Source organism: Pongo pygmaeus, chromosome X, assembly GCF_028885625.2.
Source record: "Pongo pygmaeus isolate AG05252 chromosome X, NHGRI_mPonPyg2-v2.0_pri, whole genome shotgun sequence".
NCBI classification, from domain to species: Eukaryota; Metazoa; Chordata; class Mammalia; order Primates; family Hominidae; genus Pongo; species Pongo pygmaeus.
The window spans coordinates 35313007-35330567 of record NC_072396.2 but is presented as its reverse complement, the minus strand read 5'-3'; the positions used below and the strand labels follow the sequence as shown (position 1 = coordinate 35330567).

At 35.9% G+C, this 17561-nt stretch overlaps 1 protein-coding gene across 1 annotated transcript in view; it reads left to right on the top strand.

Moving 5' to 3' along the window:
- Positions 1-14913, top strand: part of TMEM47 (transmembrane protein 47) — a 30306-nt gene extending 15393 nt beyond the window's left edge. The window contains exons 2-3 of the mRNA XM_054472850.2: positions 2584-2724; positions 11496-14913. Of these exons, the coding sequence (XP_054328825.1) occupies positions 2584-2724; positions 11496-11674 (320 nt within the window). The 3' untranslated portion in view covers positions 11675-14913. The remainder of the gene's footprint in view (positions 1-2583; positions 2725-11495) is intronic.
- The last annotated feature ends 2648 nt before the right edge of the window (positions 14914-17561 follow it).

Sequence of the window (17561 nt, the reverse complement as noted above, 5' to 3'; positions counted from 1 at the left end):
CCGGGAGACGGAGGTTGCAGTGAGCCGAGATTGTGCCACTGCACTCCAGCCTGGGTGACAGAGTGAGACTGTCTCAAAAAAATAAATAAATAAGTTTTATTGGGGCACAGCCAGCTTGTTTACACATTGTCTATGGCTGCTTTCACACTATCATGCAGAGTTGAGTGGGTACAACAGAGACCATAAATCATAAATCCAAAAATATTTCTCATCTGGCCCTTTATATGGAAAGTTTGCTTATCATTTTCTACCTTAGACTGTCTTTAAAAAATGCAAAACGTGTATTTTAACTATTTTTTTGAGGATATTTAAAATAGAGAAAAGTGATCAAAATTAATTCCTCTTTGAATTATGGCTGGAAGTGAAGAGTCAAATGTGTGGCATTTTTTTCCACATTGAGCTATGTGAAAGAGCTGATCAGGAAAAAGCAATCTATTGCACTTTCATTTTAAGATATTTTATATGGGTAGATATTTAGTTACATTTTGATTTAAATGAAGCCAATGCTTTAAAGTTTTTACTTATGTGAAATAATTTAGGGAAAGTTGCTAACAGTAATAATCATTCTATAAAAGCAATAGACCAACTAGAACATATTCAGCATAGGCTTTCTTAATCAAGCTCTCCAGGAATTGGATGGATGGATGGATGGATGGATGGATGGATGGATGGATGGATGGATGGATTTTATTTTTTTCATTGTACACTTTTATATAATTAAACTTTGATTTTTTTAATTCAGAAATTTCAATTTACACACCTGTTTTTAGAAGGCTTTCCATCATGCCAAAGTGCAATATAATTGTGCACTTGTGTAAACTTTTCCCAAGAAATTTAGAGACTTCAAATGTAAGGACTATTTTTTTTTTGGCTTTTTAATTCAAAGCTACATGCTGTTATGGAATAAAAAAGCCCAGTATGGCTATCCTTTTAACTTCTAGTTAAAAGCCAGATCTACTTTTGTTTGAAGTTGTATGGCTTTGTTACAAATAGATGGCATTAAAAAGATGCTCTCCACTTTGTTGTGACTCATCTTTATATTTTAAGAAGTTTGGATTTGTTCTATTTTCTCCTTGTTTGTTTGTTTCTTGATTGCAGTGCAAGTTCTAGTTGAGAGCCTGTGAAGCTTCCACAATTTCGTAGGAGGAGAAGATGTGGAAGAGGATGCTTGAGGCAGGGATATACAAATATAAATAAAAGAAAATCTTAGGGTATTGGCAATTCCTCTGCTCATCGTTTATCCTACCGTAACAAAGAGTGCATTTTGGAAGCTTTCTGGGGGGATAATTTCAGAGGGAAGCATCAAAATATCATGACTTCTGTACTTAGGATAGAATCCATCGCAATTTAATGATAGGTTAAAATCCATTTGCATTTTCTGCACTTACATTAAACTGAGGGCCAGAAGAGGCACTTGGGGCTTTTAAACAACTGCTGCTCTCCATAGCATCGTTTTATATGATGTTTCCCAACCTGTATAGTACTTTCAGAGATTCACTTTGTCTCTTCTGAGAGAATGTTTTACCATTCTTATGAATGGAAAATGAGCCAGTTTTTCATCATACTATTTCTACATTTTTGTTTTATAAGAAATGAATGCATTTCAGTAAGGTTTGTGTGTTGCTAAGAGTGTGAGAAACTCTTTGGAAGTATCTGTGAACAAAGGCCTGCACATAGTAAGTGGTCAATATATGCTTACTGTTTCCGTGTATGAATGAAGGGGCCGAGCAGCCATTCAGAGTCCATTCTGGCTCCCTGGGAATACTTAATTTTAGAAACCACACCCGTGATGGTAAATACAACAGTGAGACTAGAATCAAATAAAAAAGAAGCGGAAAAAACAAACAATATTCATGATGCTAATTTGATGGGGAGTTGTTTTAGAGGGAGTGGAGGAGAGGCAAATAAAAACTTTGGAGATTTTTATATGGTTAAGGAAGGCTTTCCAAGAAATATCAATAAAAAAAAGAATATACTACTGTCACATGCAACAGCATGGATGAATATGAGAAACTTAAAAGTCAGACACAAAATAGTTTATACCGTTTATATGAAGTTTAAGAATAGGCAAAACTCAATCTGTGGTGACGGATGTCCTCAGTAGCCCAGGTGGGAGGGTCATTATTGACTGGGAGGGGGCGCAAGAGAAAAATCTGGGTGATAGAAATGCCCTGTATTTTAATCTGGATGGTGTATAAATATCTATAAAAATTCATCAACTTCTCTACTTTCTATACTTAAGATTTGTGAACTTTATTGCTCAATCAAAATTTAAATCATAATAATATTGAAAATAGGTCATGGAGGGGACACTTGATTTAACATGAATGCGTAATAGAGTCCTTGGAAGAAAATCCTAGCAAACCCCTGGTCTAAAAACTCTGCTGAGCTTAGCATAGGAGACTTTTCTGAATAAGGACATTTCTTATTCATTTTTTTGCAAAATATTTCAAACCCCAAAGGACGCTTAGCATGCAGTAAAATCACATCTGTTGAGCCACTGCAAGGTGAAGGCTGCTGAACATAGTTCTGTTGATTCTTTGAGGACTTACTACTCAAAAACAATTTCTTTTTTCTTTCCAGATTGGCAGATTGCTACTCTGGCTTTACTCCTGGGCGGCGCTGCCATCATTCTCATTGCATTCCTGGTGGGTTTGATTTCTATCTGCGTGGGATCTCGAAGGCGTTTCTATAGACCTGTTGCGGTCATGCTTTTTGCAGCAGGTAAACAGATTCATTACTTTCAAATGAGTATTAAAGTTCCATGAACCTTTCTACCATCCTCCTTTCTTATGCAGAAGAGGTATGTGTTTGCTGCATTACATAAAAATTGAGAGGCATTTACTATATTTTTAAGGTAACTTGGCTAAAGGTTTATCAGATTATCAGTTTTCAGTGTTAAGCATTTCAGAGAGCACAATGGCAGCTTCTAAACCTCTGACTAAAGCATGAATAAATAATACTGCCTGACAGGGCTATTACCTTAGGAATTGCAACAGGTGTATTTACTAACAGTCTTTTTTTACATCCAGTTTTTTCCCCTTTTTTACTGCTCCCCTGGTGATCTTAAGGCAGCATTATTTTTTCTGATAAGGAACTGAAAACAAATTCCAAAATGTTTACCCTTAAAGATGTATATCTCTTTGAAAATAAACATAGTTATCCTGAAAATGTGTGATGTATGACTCCAACCATTAGACAAGTCAATTATATGAAGTCAGTTGTATGTTAATTAATTTATCAACCATCATTCTATGAAGCACAGCTTGGATTAAAATATCAACCAATGAAATGAAAAGACAGGGGACTGTTTAGAAAAGGTGCTTGCAGACTAAAAGCCCAATACATGATTCAATACATGATTTGATGTGAGCTTTAATTTTCATTTATAAAAATACTTTTGAATATATTGTTCTTTTTGACTCAAACTGCAATATTCTGTGGTGCCTTCAATTTGCCCTGTCAGTCATATCTGATTTGAAGACTGCAAAGTAAGCTTCTGTGACTATCAATAATGAAGACACTGACAAAACCATCTAGGCTGTTAGATGGATTTTTAAAAGCTGTTTCAAGATTGGAGTAGATTACATTTATCAGGATTTAAAGGGTAGTTTGAGCTAAAAATACAAAACAGAAGTGTTCTGCTGCCCCCTACTGTTTGTGTTCATTTTCTTATACCCATGAAGGCTGGTCAGAATTGGGGGTGTCATAAAAACGAAGGTCCAAAGGGCTGAAGGAATCCAGAAGTACATCTAATTCAAATCTTTAAGTGACTTGCTCAAGATTGCATAGTAGCTACTCGCAGACCTGGGCCTGGGAGGCTTCTGAATCTTAATCTAGTGGTTCATTAACCACTGACTTCCTCACTTATTTATGCAACTATTTCTTAGGTGCCTATTACAGGCTAAACACAGTATTAGACACCTATAAAACTGGCCACAGTATCACCACAGATACTCACTAATAGAGTAGAAAGCACGATTTCGAAACATATTTTGAAGTCTTAGTCCCAGTTATTCGGGATGCTGAGATGGGAGAATCACTTGAGTCTGGGAGCTCGAGGCTGCAGTGAGCCGACAGCACACCATTACACTCCAGCCTTGGCAACAGAGTAAGACTCTGTCTGAAGGAAAAAAAAAATAGAAGTCTTTTTTTCTGCCGAGACATGTGCAGTACATAAAATCAAAACTAGACACATTACTACTACCGCTTGGAAACATCTCTATCCGAGACTTCACACTTACTTGATTTAGTACCGTGTGCTATGCCTGATACTCATATACACTCAATAAATAGTTTTTGAATGAATGATATAAAAATGACTAAGGCATGTAGCTTATAATCTGGTGGGGTAAAACAGGCATGTAAACAAACAAGTAACTGTAATTAAGGGTTTTTTTTAAGCAATTTCTCTTTTGGGGTCTTAGGAAGCAGCTAGTTTCACATGACTACAAAGCTAAGACCAAAAGAGCTCAAAAAAGTAATAATTATCAAAAGGATGTTTTTTCATATATTTATGTTTTTATTTATTTAATAAATATGTTGGACACTTACACTATACAAGTAGACAGTCTTGGTGTTATACTCTAAGGGTTTTACTGAAAACTGATAATTAAGTCTCATAAAGATAGCCAAACAGATTATAAAGATTTTGTCTTCTTTTTTTTTCTCTGAGGTCTTTTATTTAGGGTGGGCTTATTACCTTCTTGAATAGTTGCTAGAATAGCTAAGAGCTAGCCATTGCTGTAGCCCATCTAAAACACTGTCCTTTTTTCCACAACTCTCTTTCTCACCAGTCTTATAAATCTAGACTTCAGAATTAGATATTTTTATAATAATAATGCTGATGAGAATGATTAATTAAGCACCTGTCGTGTGCCACAGTGCTAGACACTTAACATACACTGTCTCTGATATAACAATCTCAAAGTTAGATATTTATTTTCTCCGTATTATCAATGAAGAAACAGGTTCAGAAAAATTAAGTAATTTCACAGGGTCATTTTAACTAGTAAGTTGTACATCTAGGGTTTAAATTCAGGATACCTATCTGACTTGAAAGCCCGAATGAGGATTCCCCAGTTATCTTTACTTCAGTACATATCACATATTGGAAAAGTCAGTGCAGAATCAGCCTTGATTTTGAATTCAGTTGCCAGCTGTGCACTACAGTTGGAGTCCGTCCTGTAACTCCAGTTACTCCGTTTCTCGGGAGCAACACCTGAAGGCATTCAGTACCTTGAGATGTCATAAAGATCACAAACTGATCGATGCAGCATGACTGAACCATAGCACATAATGAAAGTTGTGCACATTTCCAGTACAGTTGACTACAGCATATTTCTTTTTGTGTAACTGACAGTGATAGGTAATATATGATGTGATTCTGATAACTGGCATCCAGTTCTCACTAAAGACTTGGTGAAATTAGAGGGACTGCCTCTTGCCAGGTTCTCTTCTTTTATTGCCTGGTTTTGAACTATCCGCAGGTCATTTGTATGTCCCACAGGAATGTAGGATGAGTGTTTTCTTTATTTCCAAGGCCTTTAATACAAATTGCAGAAAATTCTCTTTTATAATTCGATTTTACATACAGAATCCCCATTTATTATGTTATTAAGGATGATTCCTTTATGTTATATCTGCAGAAAGCCGCCTGTAAGGATTGTTTTTATAGAAAGGTGATTTTTTTTTCAGGGTCCTGCAGCTGATTTCCATCTCTGAGCTATCTCTGATTAGAGGCTTGTGTTTTACAGCCCTCATCACCGTCCTATAAGTCACAGTGAGATAGCTGGAACCATTTCAAGTCTAGATTTTGGTAGAAAAATCAGTGTCCAGTTTAGATTTCAAACTAAAAGAGAGTTCTTCTATTCACAATATTTAGATTACGTGTTAATTTCCCTGTACCATTATCAAACTACACTTTGGCTAGAACAATTTATAGTATCACTTTCCAATAATTAACTTCATACTGCTGCCACTAGTAGTTACAAAAAATTTTAAAAAGAAAAGAAATTGATACCTTCATACTAACCTTCCACTGGCAAATGCTTTTTATTCTCCAAATCATTGTTTCTTTTATGTCAATTTTATATTTAGGGACCAACCTGGCTGGTAGGGCCTATCAACCTTTGCGTTTAAATTATCTCCTAATTTTATACCTTTTTTTCGTACACCATCGTTATTGCCTTAGTCGAGGCCACAACTTTTCCCTAAATGGAACGTCTCAGTCCCCAAATTTGGTCTTCCCCCATTTATTTTGTTTTTCTATGGCAATATCTGACTGTTTTAAGAGGTTTATGTGACTCCTTTCTTTTGCCTTGTTGAGTATATAGTTTTTCAGTTCTTTCTTTTAGTCTTTCTTTAGATTCCCTGACTTTTCTTTCCCACTGATGACACCTTAGTCATCACTGCCTACAGGTCCCCACACACTGAATGACCTTCTAGGGGCCTGTCCTTCTCTAATGTCTTCCCCATGTAATCTGTCTTGGATACAACACATGAGGTCTCCTTGTGAAATAAACATCTGGTCTTGTCACTTGTCCCTTTGATTTCCTCAGAAGCAAACCCTGAGACGAGAAATCAAGTGCATATACTTTATTTGCAAGGTAAAAGAAGGGATATGATAAGGAGTATGGAAAATGAGACAGGGATGGGAAAGCAGCCATTAAAAGGTTACATTATCAAGCCAGTTGTCACTCGAAGCAGCTGGAGCTTAATCTTCTTGGGGAAACTTTAAAAACCGATGTAGAACATGCACCTCGAGAATTATCTCATTCGGAGGACTACGGAGCTGGAGTATTAATGCACCAAATTTGGAGAGTCATTGGTTGAGAAATGTCGGTTATAATCAAGGGAGAGCAGTGTTAATTTTCTGGACCTGGCCTGCCCCATAGGCAGCTGAAGTGGCTTTAGTGGCCAGAGGTAACTCAGGCAAAGAAATGCAGGTGCTGACAATTGGAAGTCAGGCTAGCATCTACTGAAGTGGTGAAGATAAAAATATATGGATAGGACACCAACCGCATATACAATTACAACAACCTCTCAGATGGTCTCCCTAGAGAAACAAAAGTTTATTACTTTATGAAACACTATGGTATTATAGTATGAACTATACAGCCTTGTGCATGCGCCCTTCATTTTACCCATGTGAACTGCTTCTAGCCATACTCTCTTATAGCTGTAAGTACTATATAATCTGCTTCATCTTCCTAGAGGTCTTTTCTTTCCTCTGCCTCTTCTGACCAACTTTCATCCATCCTTTAAGAACCAATTCAAATGATGTCCCTCTGAAGCCCTCCTTTCTTTCTCTAAGCTGAATCAGTACTTGGCACAATGTTTGAGCTCAGTAAATGTGTGTTGAACGTATTATAAGCAAACATGCATGCCTCTACTATTGCTGTTGAATGCGTTGATTTATAATTACTTGTGTGCCTGTCTCCATCATCAGAGTATGAATCATCAAAGGGCGAGGGCCATGTCTTATCTGTCTTATCCCCTTCATCTAGCACACAGTAGGCACCCAATATATGTTTGTCAAAATACTGAAATGTCCTCCTTAGAAGAAAATATTGAATATTTCAATATCAATGCTTTGAATATTTTAATATTGAAAACACTGAAAAATATCCCCTTAAAACTAGAATAAAACACAAGAATTAGTAGGTCTACATTCCCGTCATGCCTCTGGTCCACACAGTTTCATGGTTAGTAGTTTCATTGCCTGTTTTCAAAAAAGTGCAGGGGGCATAAAATGAACCCCAAATCTCTTAAGATTCTAAAATGTTCCAGAACTGTACCTCTGTTGTCTTTGAGGTAGAGCATAGAGAATACCATATCCAATGCCTATTTTGTTTCATTGATTGGTAGTAAAATAGAAATATAGTATAATGGCATTTTCCTGACTTCTGAACTCTTTATGTTTTTTTTTTCTTCTCTCTACAGCATCTATGAAAGGCAAGGAGGCATTTTTACCTACATCTGTGAATTTTATTACATGGAGAAAATTATTTACAAATGCAGAATTATATTTTTCTCAGTTTTGCTATTACATTCATTTTTCTCTGTGATTCCAAAGGGAGTCGAATAATTCAGAGGCATGAAGTGTTTTACAGTAATTTTTATTGAGCTCCAACACAATAAAAGTCTAAGAAAGCTGTTCGGGAGAGTATGCCAGTGGAGCCTAATGGAGTTGTATTTCCATTTCTCCACTAGAGGGAAATTATATCATTATATTATACCATGGAGGCCAAATATTTGCTAAATAAAACACGTTGAAATGAATATTAAAAGCAGTGTAGGTATACACCTCACTCCAGGGACTAGTCAGTTCACAAAAGAAGCGGTGTAATCATTTTAGAGTAATTCAGATTAGTTATTACTTCTCTGCTCAAACTCTTCTACCAGCTGCCTGTCACACGTAGAATAAAATCTAGACCCTAGCTATGGTTCACAGGCTGTCCATGAACCACGAAAGGCCCCTGCTGTCTCTTCCATCATATCTCATGCTTCTCCCTCCCTGCTCTCTGTACTGCAATCACAGCCTTCTGACTTCTGTTCCAATGCACCAGATGTGCTCCTGTGACGGGAGTTTTGCAGTGCCTGTGCCTTTCACGTAGGAATGCTCAGTCCCCACTATGTTGTTCTGCACCCCCAATTCATTCAGATCTGTGCTCAATATCTCCTCCTCAGAGCAGCCTTCTCTCACGATTGATCTAAAAGAGCAGCCCTCATCCCTGTGTTCTGTCTGCTTTCTTGCATTTCTTGTCTCTTAGCAATATGTGACATTATATTCTATATTTGTTTACTAATGGACTGACTACCCATGAGAGTAGCAGCTTTGTCTCTTTTGATAGCAATAATGCCTTAAACTGTATCACTTTAGAAACACTCATATTTATTGAATGGATGCATTTATTGAATGAGTAAATGAATTACTATACCTAACTCACATTCTTGTTTCAGTCACATCCTGGTAGGGTCAGTACAGGTTTGATGAGTGACCGGAGTATAGAAACCTAAGGAGAAGTGCCTTTTTTTTTCAAATGTACTTGGCAACTTTGGAATTTTCTTTTCTGTAGTTATGGTTGATAGTAATTGACTTCTTGTTAGTTTTAAGACATTTAAAACATGAAAGCTCCCTTTTCCTCACAAAGGCACAGAGCCAACTGGGCTTTTTTTTTTAATTAATGCACATTTTAGCACTTACTACCTGGAAATAGATGAAGTGTGGGTCATATAATATGCCGTCAGCTGAGTCCTAACAACAAGGACTGATTTCTGAGAAGGTCTGATTTCTATTTTGGATATCAGTAGAGTATCCTCTTATACAAACTTACTTGTGTATCCACTCTCAGTAGTAATGGTAGGCAAAGTGCTGACTCAGAGCAGTGTTGTGCTACACGGCAGAAATGTTGGGTATTTTTATATCTAGTTCCAGGTAGGTCCTTTGACACCTAGCCAGAGCCTTATAGAAAGAAATTTTGAGGAATCATTTCCTCATGAATTTGCTATATTTCATCAGTTTTGTGGGAGAGAAAGATGACTGTTATGTAGACTTTCTAGGAATCTTCATCATACTGGTAATAATCTTTTACATGGGCTAAAAATAGATGAGAGTACATTTTAAAACATAAAATTCCATTTTAATTAAACACCCTATCCAACCTAGTGTTCTTTTTAAAAAATGTAAGCGATATCAAAACTATTTATGTATATAGTTTTACTGTGTCAATTTGTTCCCTCCTTTTCTTTAATTATTCACATTTTTGTTCTTTTCAGATGATTTAAACAAAAATTATTTTATCCCCTAAAATTATTTCATATATCAGAGGTTAGCAAACTTTTTTTGTTAAGGGCAAGAAAGTAAATACTTTTGGCTTTGTGAGCTGTGTGGTTTCTTTTGCAGCTTCTCAACTCTGCCATTGTTGCATAGAAAATATGTAAATGAATGAGTGTGGCTGTGTTCCAATAAAACTTTTTCAAAAACAAACAGCAGACCAGATTTGGTAGTTTGCCAACCCCTGTTAAATATAACTGTACTCTGTATTTTTTAGGGAAAAAGATTGTCTATTTCTTGAGGATGGAAGTTGTCCTATGGTAGAGAATGAAGCTGTAGTTAACTAATTGTAGTTAAACTAATTAAAATAAAATTACATAATAATTGATCTAATAGGAAGTTAAGAATTTTAAGTGGAAGACATTATCTCTTGTGCATATCCACAAGATAAATTTCATTTTATTTTAGATAGTAAAAACAACACAAAACAAAACAAAACAAAATAAACATTCCCTTCCTGATTATTTTGGTTTGTTTTATTCGGTATGACTAATCATATTTTCCCTTTAGCCCTGAGAGAAGTAGGATCTCACCAGGGACTAAGAGCTAAGTTTTGACCTCCATTATGGTAGCCATAATTGGCCTAGGTTTTCCTGTACCATTATCTCTCTTGCCTTTATAGACTTAATTCTTTTTTGAAAGTAGGTGGAAAACAGATATGAAAATATCATCTGTTAATAACTTTTAAGCCACTTTTTAAAGACAAGAGGCATAGATTGGATGAGAAGAAAATAATGAAAGTAGCTTTGGATCAGAGTAATGTAAGCAAAAGACATCATGGTGGGACTTTCTGGCGTATTGGGCTGAGTTAGTATTGCAAAGCAGCAACAACATCAAAAGCACATTATCACTCACAGGTTGACCAGTTGCATCAGTAGAAATTAATTTGAATTTCCTAATTCCTTAATAGCATAAATAAATAACAAGAGTTTCAATTGGCTTTGGGGTCACTATTCTTTTTTTTTTTTTTTTTTTTTTTTTGAGATGGAGTCTCGCTGTCACCCAGGCTGGAGTGCAGTGGCATGATCTCAGCTCACTGCAACCTCCTCCTCCCTGGTTCAGGCGATTTTCCAGCCTTAGCCTCCTGAGTAGCTGGGATTACAGGTGCATGCCACCACACAGGGCGAATTTTTGTATTTTTAGTAGATACGGGGTTTCACCATGTTGGTCAGGCTGGTCTCGAACTCCTGACCTCATGATCCACCCGCCTGGGCCTCCCAAAGTGCTGGATTTACAGGCGTGAACCACCGCGCCTGGCTGGGGTCACTATTCTTGAGGAGCTACTTACACGTTTTAGTAGTGGCACAATTTAGTTTAACTAGTACTACTTGCCATAATAATAATGATAATTATATTTGTAAGGTGAAAATCACTACTTTGTATGCTCATATAAATTATTATATTGCACTAATTATTTCATCTATACTAATAATGATTTACTAATTAATGGGATAATTCTTATATATTGGGAGAAGTTATTTAAACAAAAAATTATTAGTATTTTAAAGTATACCATCTAGAACAAGCCATCTTTAAAATTTTTGGCTTTTATGTATATTTGATTACAAAGTTACTCTCATACGTATACAGTTATATATTTATATTATTTTATTTGCTGTAAATAACATTTTCTAATTTTGATTTGCTTTTCTTTCAGTTGTTTTACAGGTTTGCAGCCTGGTCCTTTACCCAATCAAGTTCATTGAAACTGTGAGCTTGAAAATTTACCATGAGTTCAACTGGGGTTATGGCCTGGCCTGGGGTGCAACTATATTTTCATTTGGGGGTGCCATCCTTTATTGCCTGAACCCTAAGAACTATGAAGACTACTACTAGAACCAATAGTCTCAAAGTGAAAACAACCACCACCATCCAACAAAAGGATTATGTCTGCATCTTTTCTAACTTACTATTTTCTAAAACACTTGTGGAGCATCAAGCAGTTTGCTCAGTTGATTTAATCTTTTTTGCCTTTTGGCTGTCAACATCATAACCAGCTTTTACATCCATTTTAGAAATCTGCACAAATTAAGAGAGCTGATTAGACATAGGCAAATGCTGCAAACTTCCAATATGTTCATACCGTTTTTCTTGACAAATGAAGGGTCTATATGACAGCAACCATTGTGAGAAACTAGTTGGAATGAGATTTGCCTCAAGCTCCTATTGTCTGCAGGGGAGCAGTTGGCATAAGCAACATTTAGAAGTTCCTTTGCGCTGATGAGGATTCCACTGTTAGAGTCCTTACCGCCTGCTTATCCTACCCAATGACTACATTGGCTGTTGGTTATTTGCTTGAGTGAGCCCTTGAAAAATGAACTGCCCTTCAGCATCTAATGGGAGTTGTGAATGTAACTGGTTAATGGTACACATTCCACCTTCAGGAACACTCTTTTTAATGGGAGGTTATGCTTTGGCAATCAGCATCTCCCTGGGAAGAGAGTCAAGACTTGGAGACATGTGCTTCTCATTATGTGGTTAGAAATTGGTGCCTCAGCCCTATCTAGACTGGGGAAAAATTGAGGATCTCTGTTTTTCCTGGGGCAAACAGAAAGAAATCTGCATGAGTTGCTTTTGTACCCTTTAAATCATTTGCCAAACATTGCAGCAAACAAGTGTGTGTATGTAACAAGCTTCACTGTTTTTATAGAAGGTGAACCATTAGTATAAATGGTAATTAGTTGTTCCCTAACCCTCCACATACATTTGCCTATTACACGTAAAATTAATATTTACTCTAGTGAAGTGGTTTGAGCACTAACCTTGTACACATTGTTAAGAGGCTTAGATTGGTATTCATACTTATTTACCATACAAAAGTATGGTACCTTAAAGCTTTTGCTCTATGTTCTTTACTGTTTCACTGGAAAGTGTCAATAGAGTTGCCTAAGAATAAAAATTGAAATGGTGTTAATCTGAAAATTAATGATTCTCTGTAAGCATTGTAGTTGAAAAGAGAGTAGCAATTAGGATGATCATTTTGTGTAAAATTCATTAAAATAGAAGGCTGCTATTTTTTGCAAGTATTTTAAATGTGTTCATTTTTTTAAAAAAGGAATAGCGATAGATTTATATAAATATCTAAATGTCTCAGTAGAGGAGTAGAATTCATCTGGTTATCACCTGGTCCTCTGAAGTTAACTGATGGGCTAACTGATTTGTGCACACACTTAGGATGGATTTATGCTAAGGGAATTACTTACTGACTGTTCAATGGAAGGAAGTATTAATAATAGGGAATAAGTTTGCAACTAATCTCATGCTGCAAACTTGTGTTAATTCTGTTTAATATACAAATTTGGATAGCTTAATTATAAACATATTTTTATATCAAATATACAGTTCTAATATAAAAGTTATAAATAATTATTTTTGTTAACAAAGACACTAAAACAGTATGTTCTGGTTTTGGCCCTCTTGCAGAAAGAAGCATTAGAAAAATTACTTTAAAAGTAGCTATATGTTACCGTATTGCAAAATCTGTTAAGAGCAGGACCACATCGATAGTATTTAATAATTTGTTTTACCTCCCAAAGCACAGTTCTTCTTTCAGCTTGTCTTAAGAATGGTTGCCAAAAACAACAGCCAAAAAAAAAAAACCTATTTTATTATCCAAATGCTAAAAAACACACTTATGAATTTTCTATAAAATCACAAATATGAAGTACCAGGTTTAGTCTTACTTTAGCAATGACAGACAAAAGCGAATAAATACATCATAGACAGAAACCTTTATAAAAATATATGATTCTATAAAGAATCATTAGAAATTATGAGTGGAAATTTTCCAGAAAGATAGTATTATAGAGTCTTTTGAAGCAATTTTTTGAGAAATAGTAAAATCTGGGGCAGACTGTCTTGCAGTTAATTGCATATTGTCAGAGCAGCATGAGAAATATGATGTTTGGATAGGGATTTCAGCAACTAAACATTCTCTGTTCTGAGATCTCTTTATTCCTGAATAATGAAAGAATAGTACTTTGGTGCTGACACCAATAAGGCACTTCTCTTGGTCCTAGTAGAGGATGCAGTGTACTGTTAAACCAATATCACATCTCGAGTCTTATCAAGTTTTCGTTCTCTGTCAATATGACAAGCTCAAAGTGACAGACTATGGTATAGGTTGAGGCACACATATTTGCAGTTTACTGAAAAGTAGATTTCTTATGTGACTTTTTTCCCTTCCCAGCAAAGAGCCCTACACTATATTTCTACCATCACTAATATTTGGAAGTGTTTCGTTACTAACAATCTCAGTACAACGTGAAAATTGTTGCTTCTCATCTAAAATACAACTTTGTCTATCAGAATAAACACAAGTGAAATTTTCACCTACATTAACATTATGTCTTTGCAGCTTTAGGTTTGTTAGATGTGTTCTTAAGCAGAATTTTTAGCCACACACCCATTGTTAGATAGATATCTATGGATATAGATCTACATCTATAGATATAGATATACACACATATATATACTCACACACATATAGCATAAAATACTCAGCAGGGCTAGTTATTCCGATTTCTTGCACAATTATTTAGCTTTTTGTAAGTTCAACATGTAAATTTTAAAGACATAAATATAGAGAGACTTATGTGTTTGAATATAAATGATATATATGGATTAGCATGTACCTGTATATTATTAAACATGCAATGAACTGACTGGTAAGTGACGTCTAATTGTATGGCTAGCAATGTAATTTATTCAGACTGTATTTTTGTACAGAGCAGCGCACTCTAACCTATGCCTCTGTGTCCTCTTTAATGCCTAAAGCTGTGCCTAGAAATTTCATCTGTCTTAAAAATGAAATATACTTCATGCTGTTTATGCTATCAGTTTCTGTACTGCTATTCTATATTTATTATTTTTAAATATATGACATGTTTACTACTTAAACATGAATTCGTGGTATCCTGGTTATTTTTTTTTAAAGTCATCTGGGGGAAAACCTGTTTATCACTCCAGTGATTTTGAGTTTGCAGTTTTACAATCAGTTCTTCATTTCATGATTTTTGTAGTTGACATGAAGTCATCTATGTGGAAAAAAATAAAAATAAAAGTGATTTCACGGATGTGGTTTGACTTTGTGTCTTCTCTGTTGTGTAAACTCTTTAGACAAGGCTACTAAATTACATATATTCATTACATTTTCTCCTTCAAAATATATATTATTTAGAAAACATCTTAATATGACATGCTGATTTTACTTGAAAACATTTTTAAATTTTTTATTACAAATTATCTCCCAAGATCCTTCTATTCGCCGCAGCCTTTACATGGTCAGTGATAAAGGAATACTATTAAATATCTTTTTTAACCTTCTGTTTTAAAATGTACTCAAAGGAGATGTAGTGCAGGCTTCCATTATTCGGACTCTAATCACACAACTGGAAATGATTAGTCAAAGGGTTTGATATGGTATTTTGTTCTTTGTGTAGTTTTCAATGTTTGCAGAGTGTTAAAGCCAGCTTGTCTGTATTATGTCTTTCTTAGAAAGACCAAAAATTCAGTGTGTATGTGTGCATGAGCATGTGTGCATGAACGTGTGTGCATGAGCATGTGTGTGTGCAATGTGCATTTGTGAAGAAACTGATAAAGTCAAAATTCGTCACCCTTTGATGTATATAAATGGTGAGTATATGTGGAAAAGCAATTTAAATTAGACATTCAATAAAATTCACTTGCATGTATGCCAATTTTTTTTTTTTTTTTTTTGAAAAGGGGTCTCACTCTGTCACCCTGGCTGGAGTGCAGTGGCACAATCTCAGCTCACTGCAACCTCTGCCTGCCAGGTTCAAGCGATCTTCCCACCTCAGCCTTCCAAGTAGCTGGGACCACAGGCACGTGCCACCATGCCCGGCAAATTTTTTGTATTTGCAGAGATGGGGTTTTGCCATGTTGCCCAGACTTGTCTCAAACTTTTCAGCTTGAGCTATCTGCTGCCTTGGCCTCCCAAGGTGCTGAGATTACAGGCGTGCACCACTGCACCTGGCCCCAAAATTTTTCTTGAAGATATAAATAGAACCATAGTTGAGCAAATTTTCTTGTGTTGATAAAATCAGTTTGAATATAAAATACATATTTGTCATCAAGACGTTTTTTCATGTCTCATAGGAACCATTACATTTTGCAAGGATCACAGTATATTTGTTTTGCTAAGAAGAAAATATTACAAATCCCCTGTAAGCCTATGATATATTTAACATCACACTTTCAAATGTATCCATACTTAAGTTATAACTTCTAACCTTTTCACAGTTTTTCTATCATTTTAGAAATTTTCCTTTTCAGTGGCCTTATTCTAATTTGATGGAGTAGCAGCATTCATTTGATGTATTTTCAGTATAAGTACTTTCATTTTTATACAGCGTACTCTTGAGTAAATCACCTTTACAAACATGGCTTGCCTAGTAATTATCCGTGACCCAGTCTCTCTGAATTTGGAAGACATGGAGACATAGTTTCACTAGAATTTGACAAGAAAAAATCCTTTGCCTTCAGAGCTTTCATTGTGAACATAAAACAGAAAAGCAATTTCAAAGCAATTTCAATTTACTTTTCCATAATGGCCATATGGGCTGTTGCAGTTTGAATTATGAAATCAGGCACATGCTATGTCAACACTGTTCCATTTTGATGGTTTTTAAGTCATTTTGGTTACAAAGTAAATTGACAGTGAAATTATTTTGTATTCTGTAGACTAAACCACTGAACACCTAAATTATCAAATTTTCATGCTATTATTTTCTGTTCATAGCTTTTCAGAAGTGTGATGTTAACTAAGATTAAAAGAACACAAATTAGGCCTGGCACGGTGGCTCACGCCTGAAATCCCAGCACTTTGGGAGGCCAAGCAGGTGCATCACAAGGTGAGGAGTTCGAGACCAGCCTGACCAACATGGTGAAACCCCATCTCTACTAAAAATACAAAAAATTAGCCAGCGTGGTTGCCCGCGCCTGTATTCCCAGCTACTCAGGAGGCCGAGGCAGGAGAATCGCTTGAACCCGGGAGGTGGAAGTTGCAGTGACCCGAGATCGCACCGCTGCACTCCAGCCTGGGTGACAGAGCGAGACTCCATCTCAGAAAACAAAAACAAACAAACAAAAAAAACCACCAGAAATTAGAATTAAGTGCTTAAGAGTATTTTCACAGGAAGCACTAATTTATTTGACTTTTTAACTTCTATGTCAAGTATTGGGTCACGGTACCATGGCACCTTAACCCCAATAAGTTAAAATCAGACTAGATAACAAAACTCCATGTAATAAAATGCCAACAGTTTTTCCTATATAAGGCAGGCTTGGGGACCGTAAGAAGTCCTCACATTTCTAACAGCTACTGAATGATGTCCTGGGCAGAGTGTCCATATAGATATATATATAATATATGTACACATACGTGGAAAATCTTTTTCCAAAAAGTCATCAGGTAGGTGACTCACATTTGTATTCTACAAGTAACTCTCATGGTTCCAAAGTATAACTAAAAGAACAGGAGCTGAACTGTTCAGTTGGGAAGGAAAATATGTGGTGTTTCTAAGCCAAGATTAACAGCACACAAAGAATGGTGTTCTTTGTAAAACTAAAGCTGTGTTGAGTGGTTCACCAGAGAAACTCAGTTTTGGCAAGCAATTATTTCCAAGTTGAATGACTTCATAGAAATAATGGTTATAAAAGAAGCTTGGAACAAGTATTGGAAAATCATGCCATTGAAGCACCA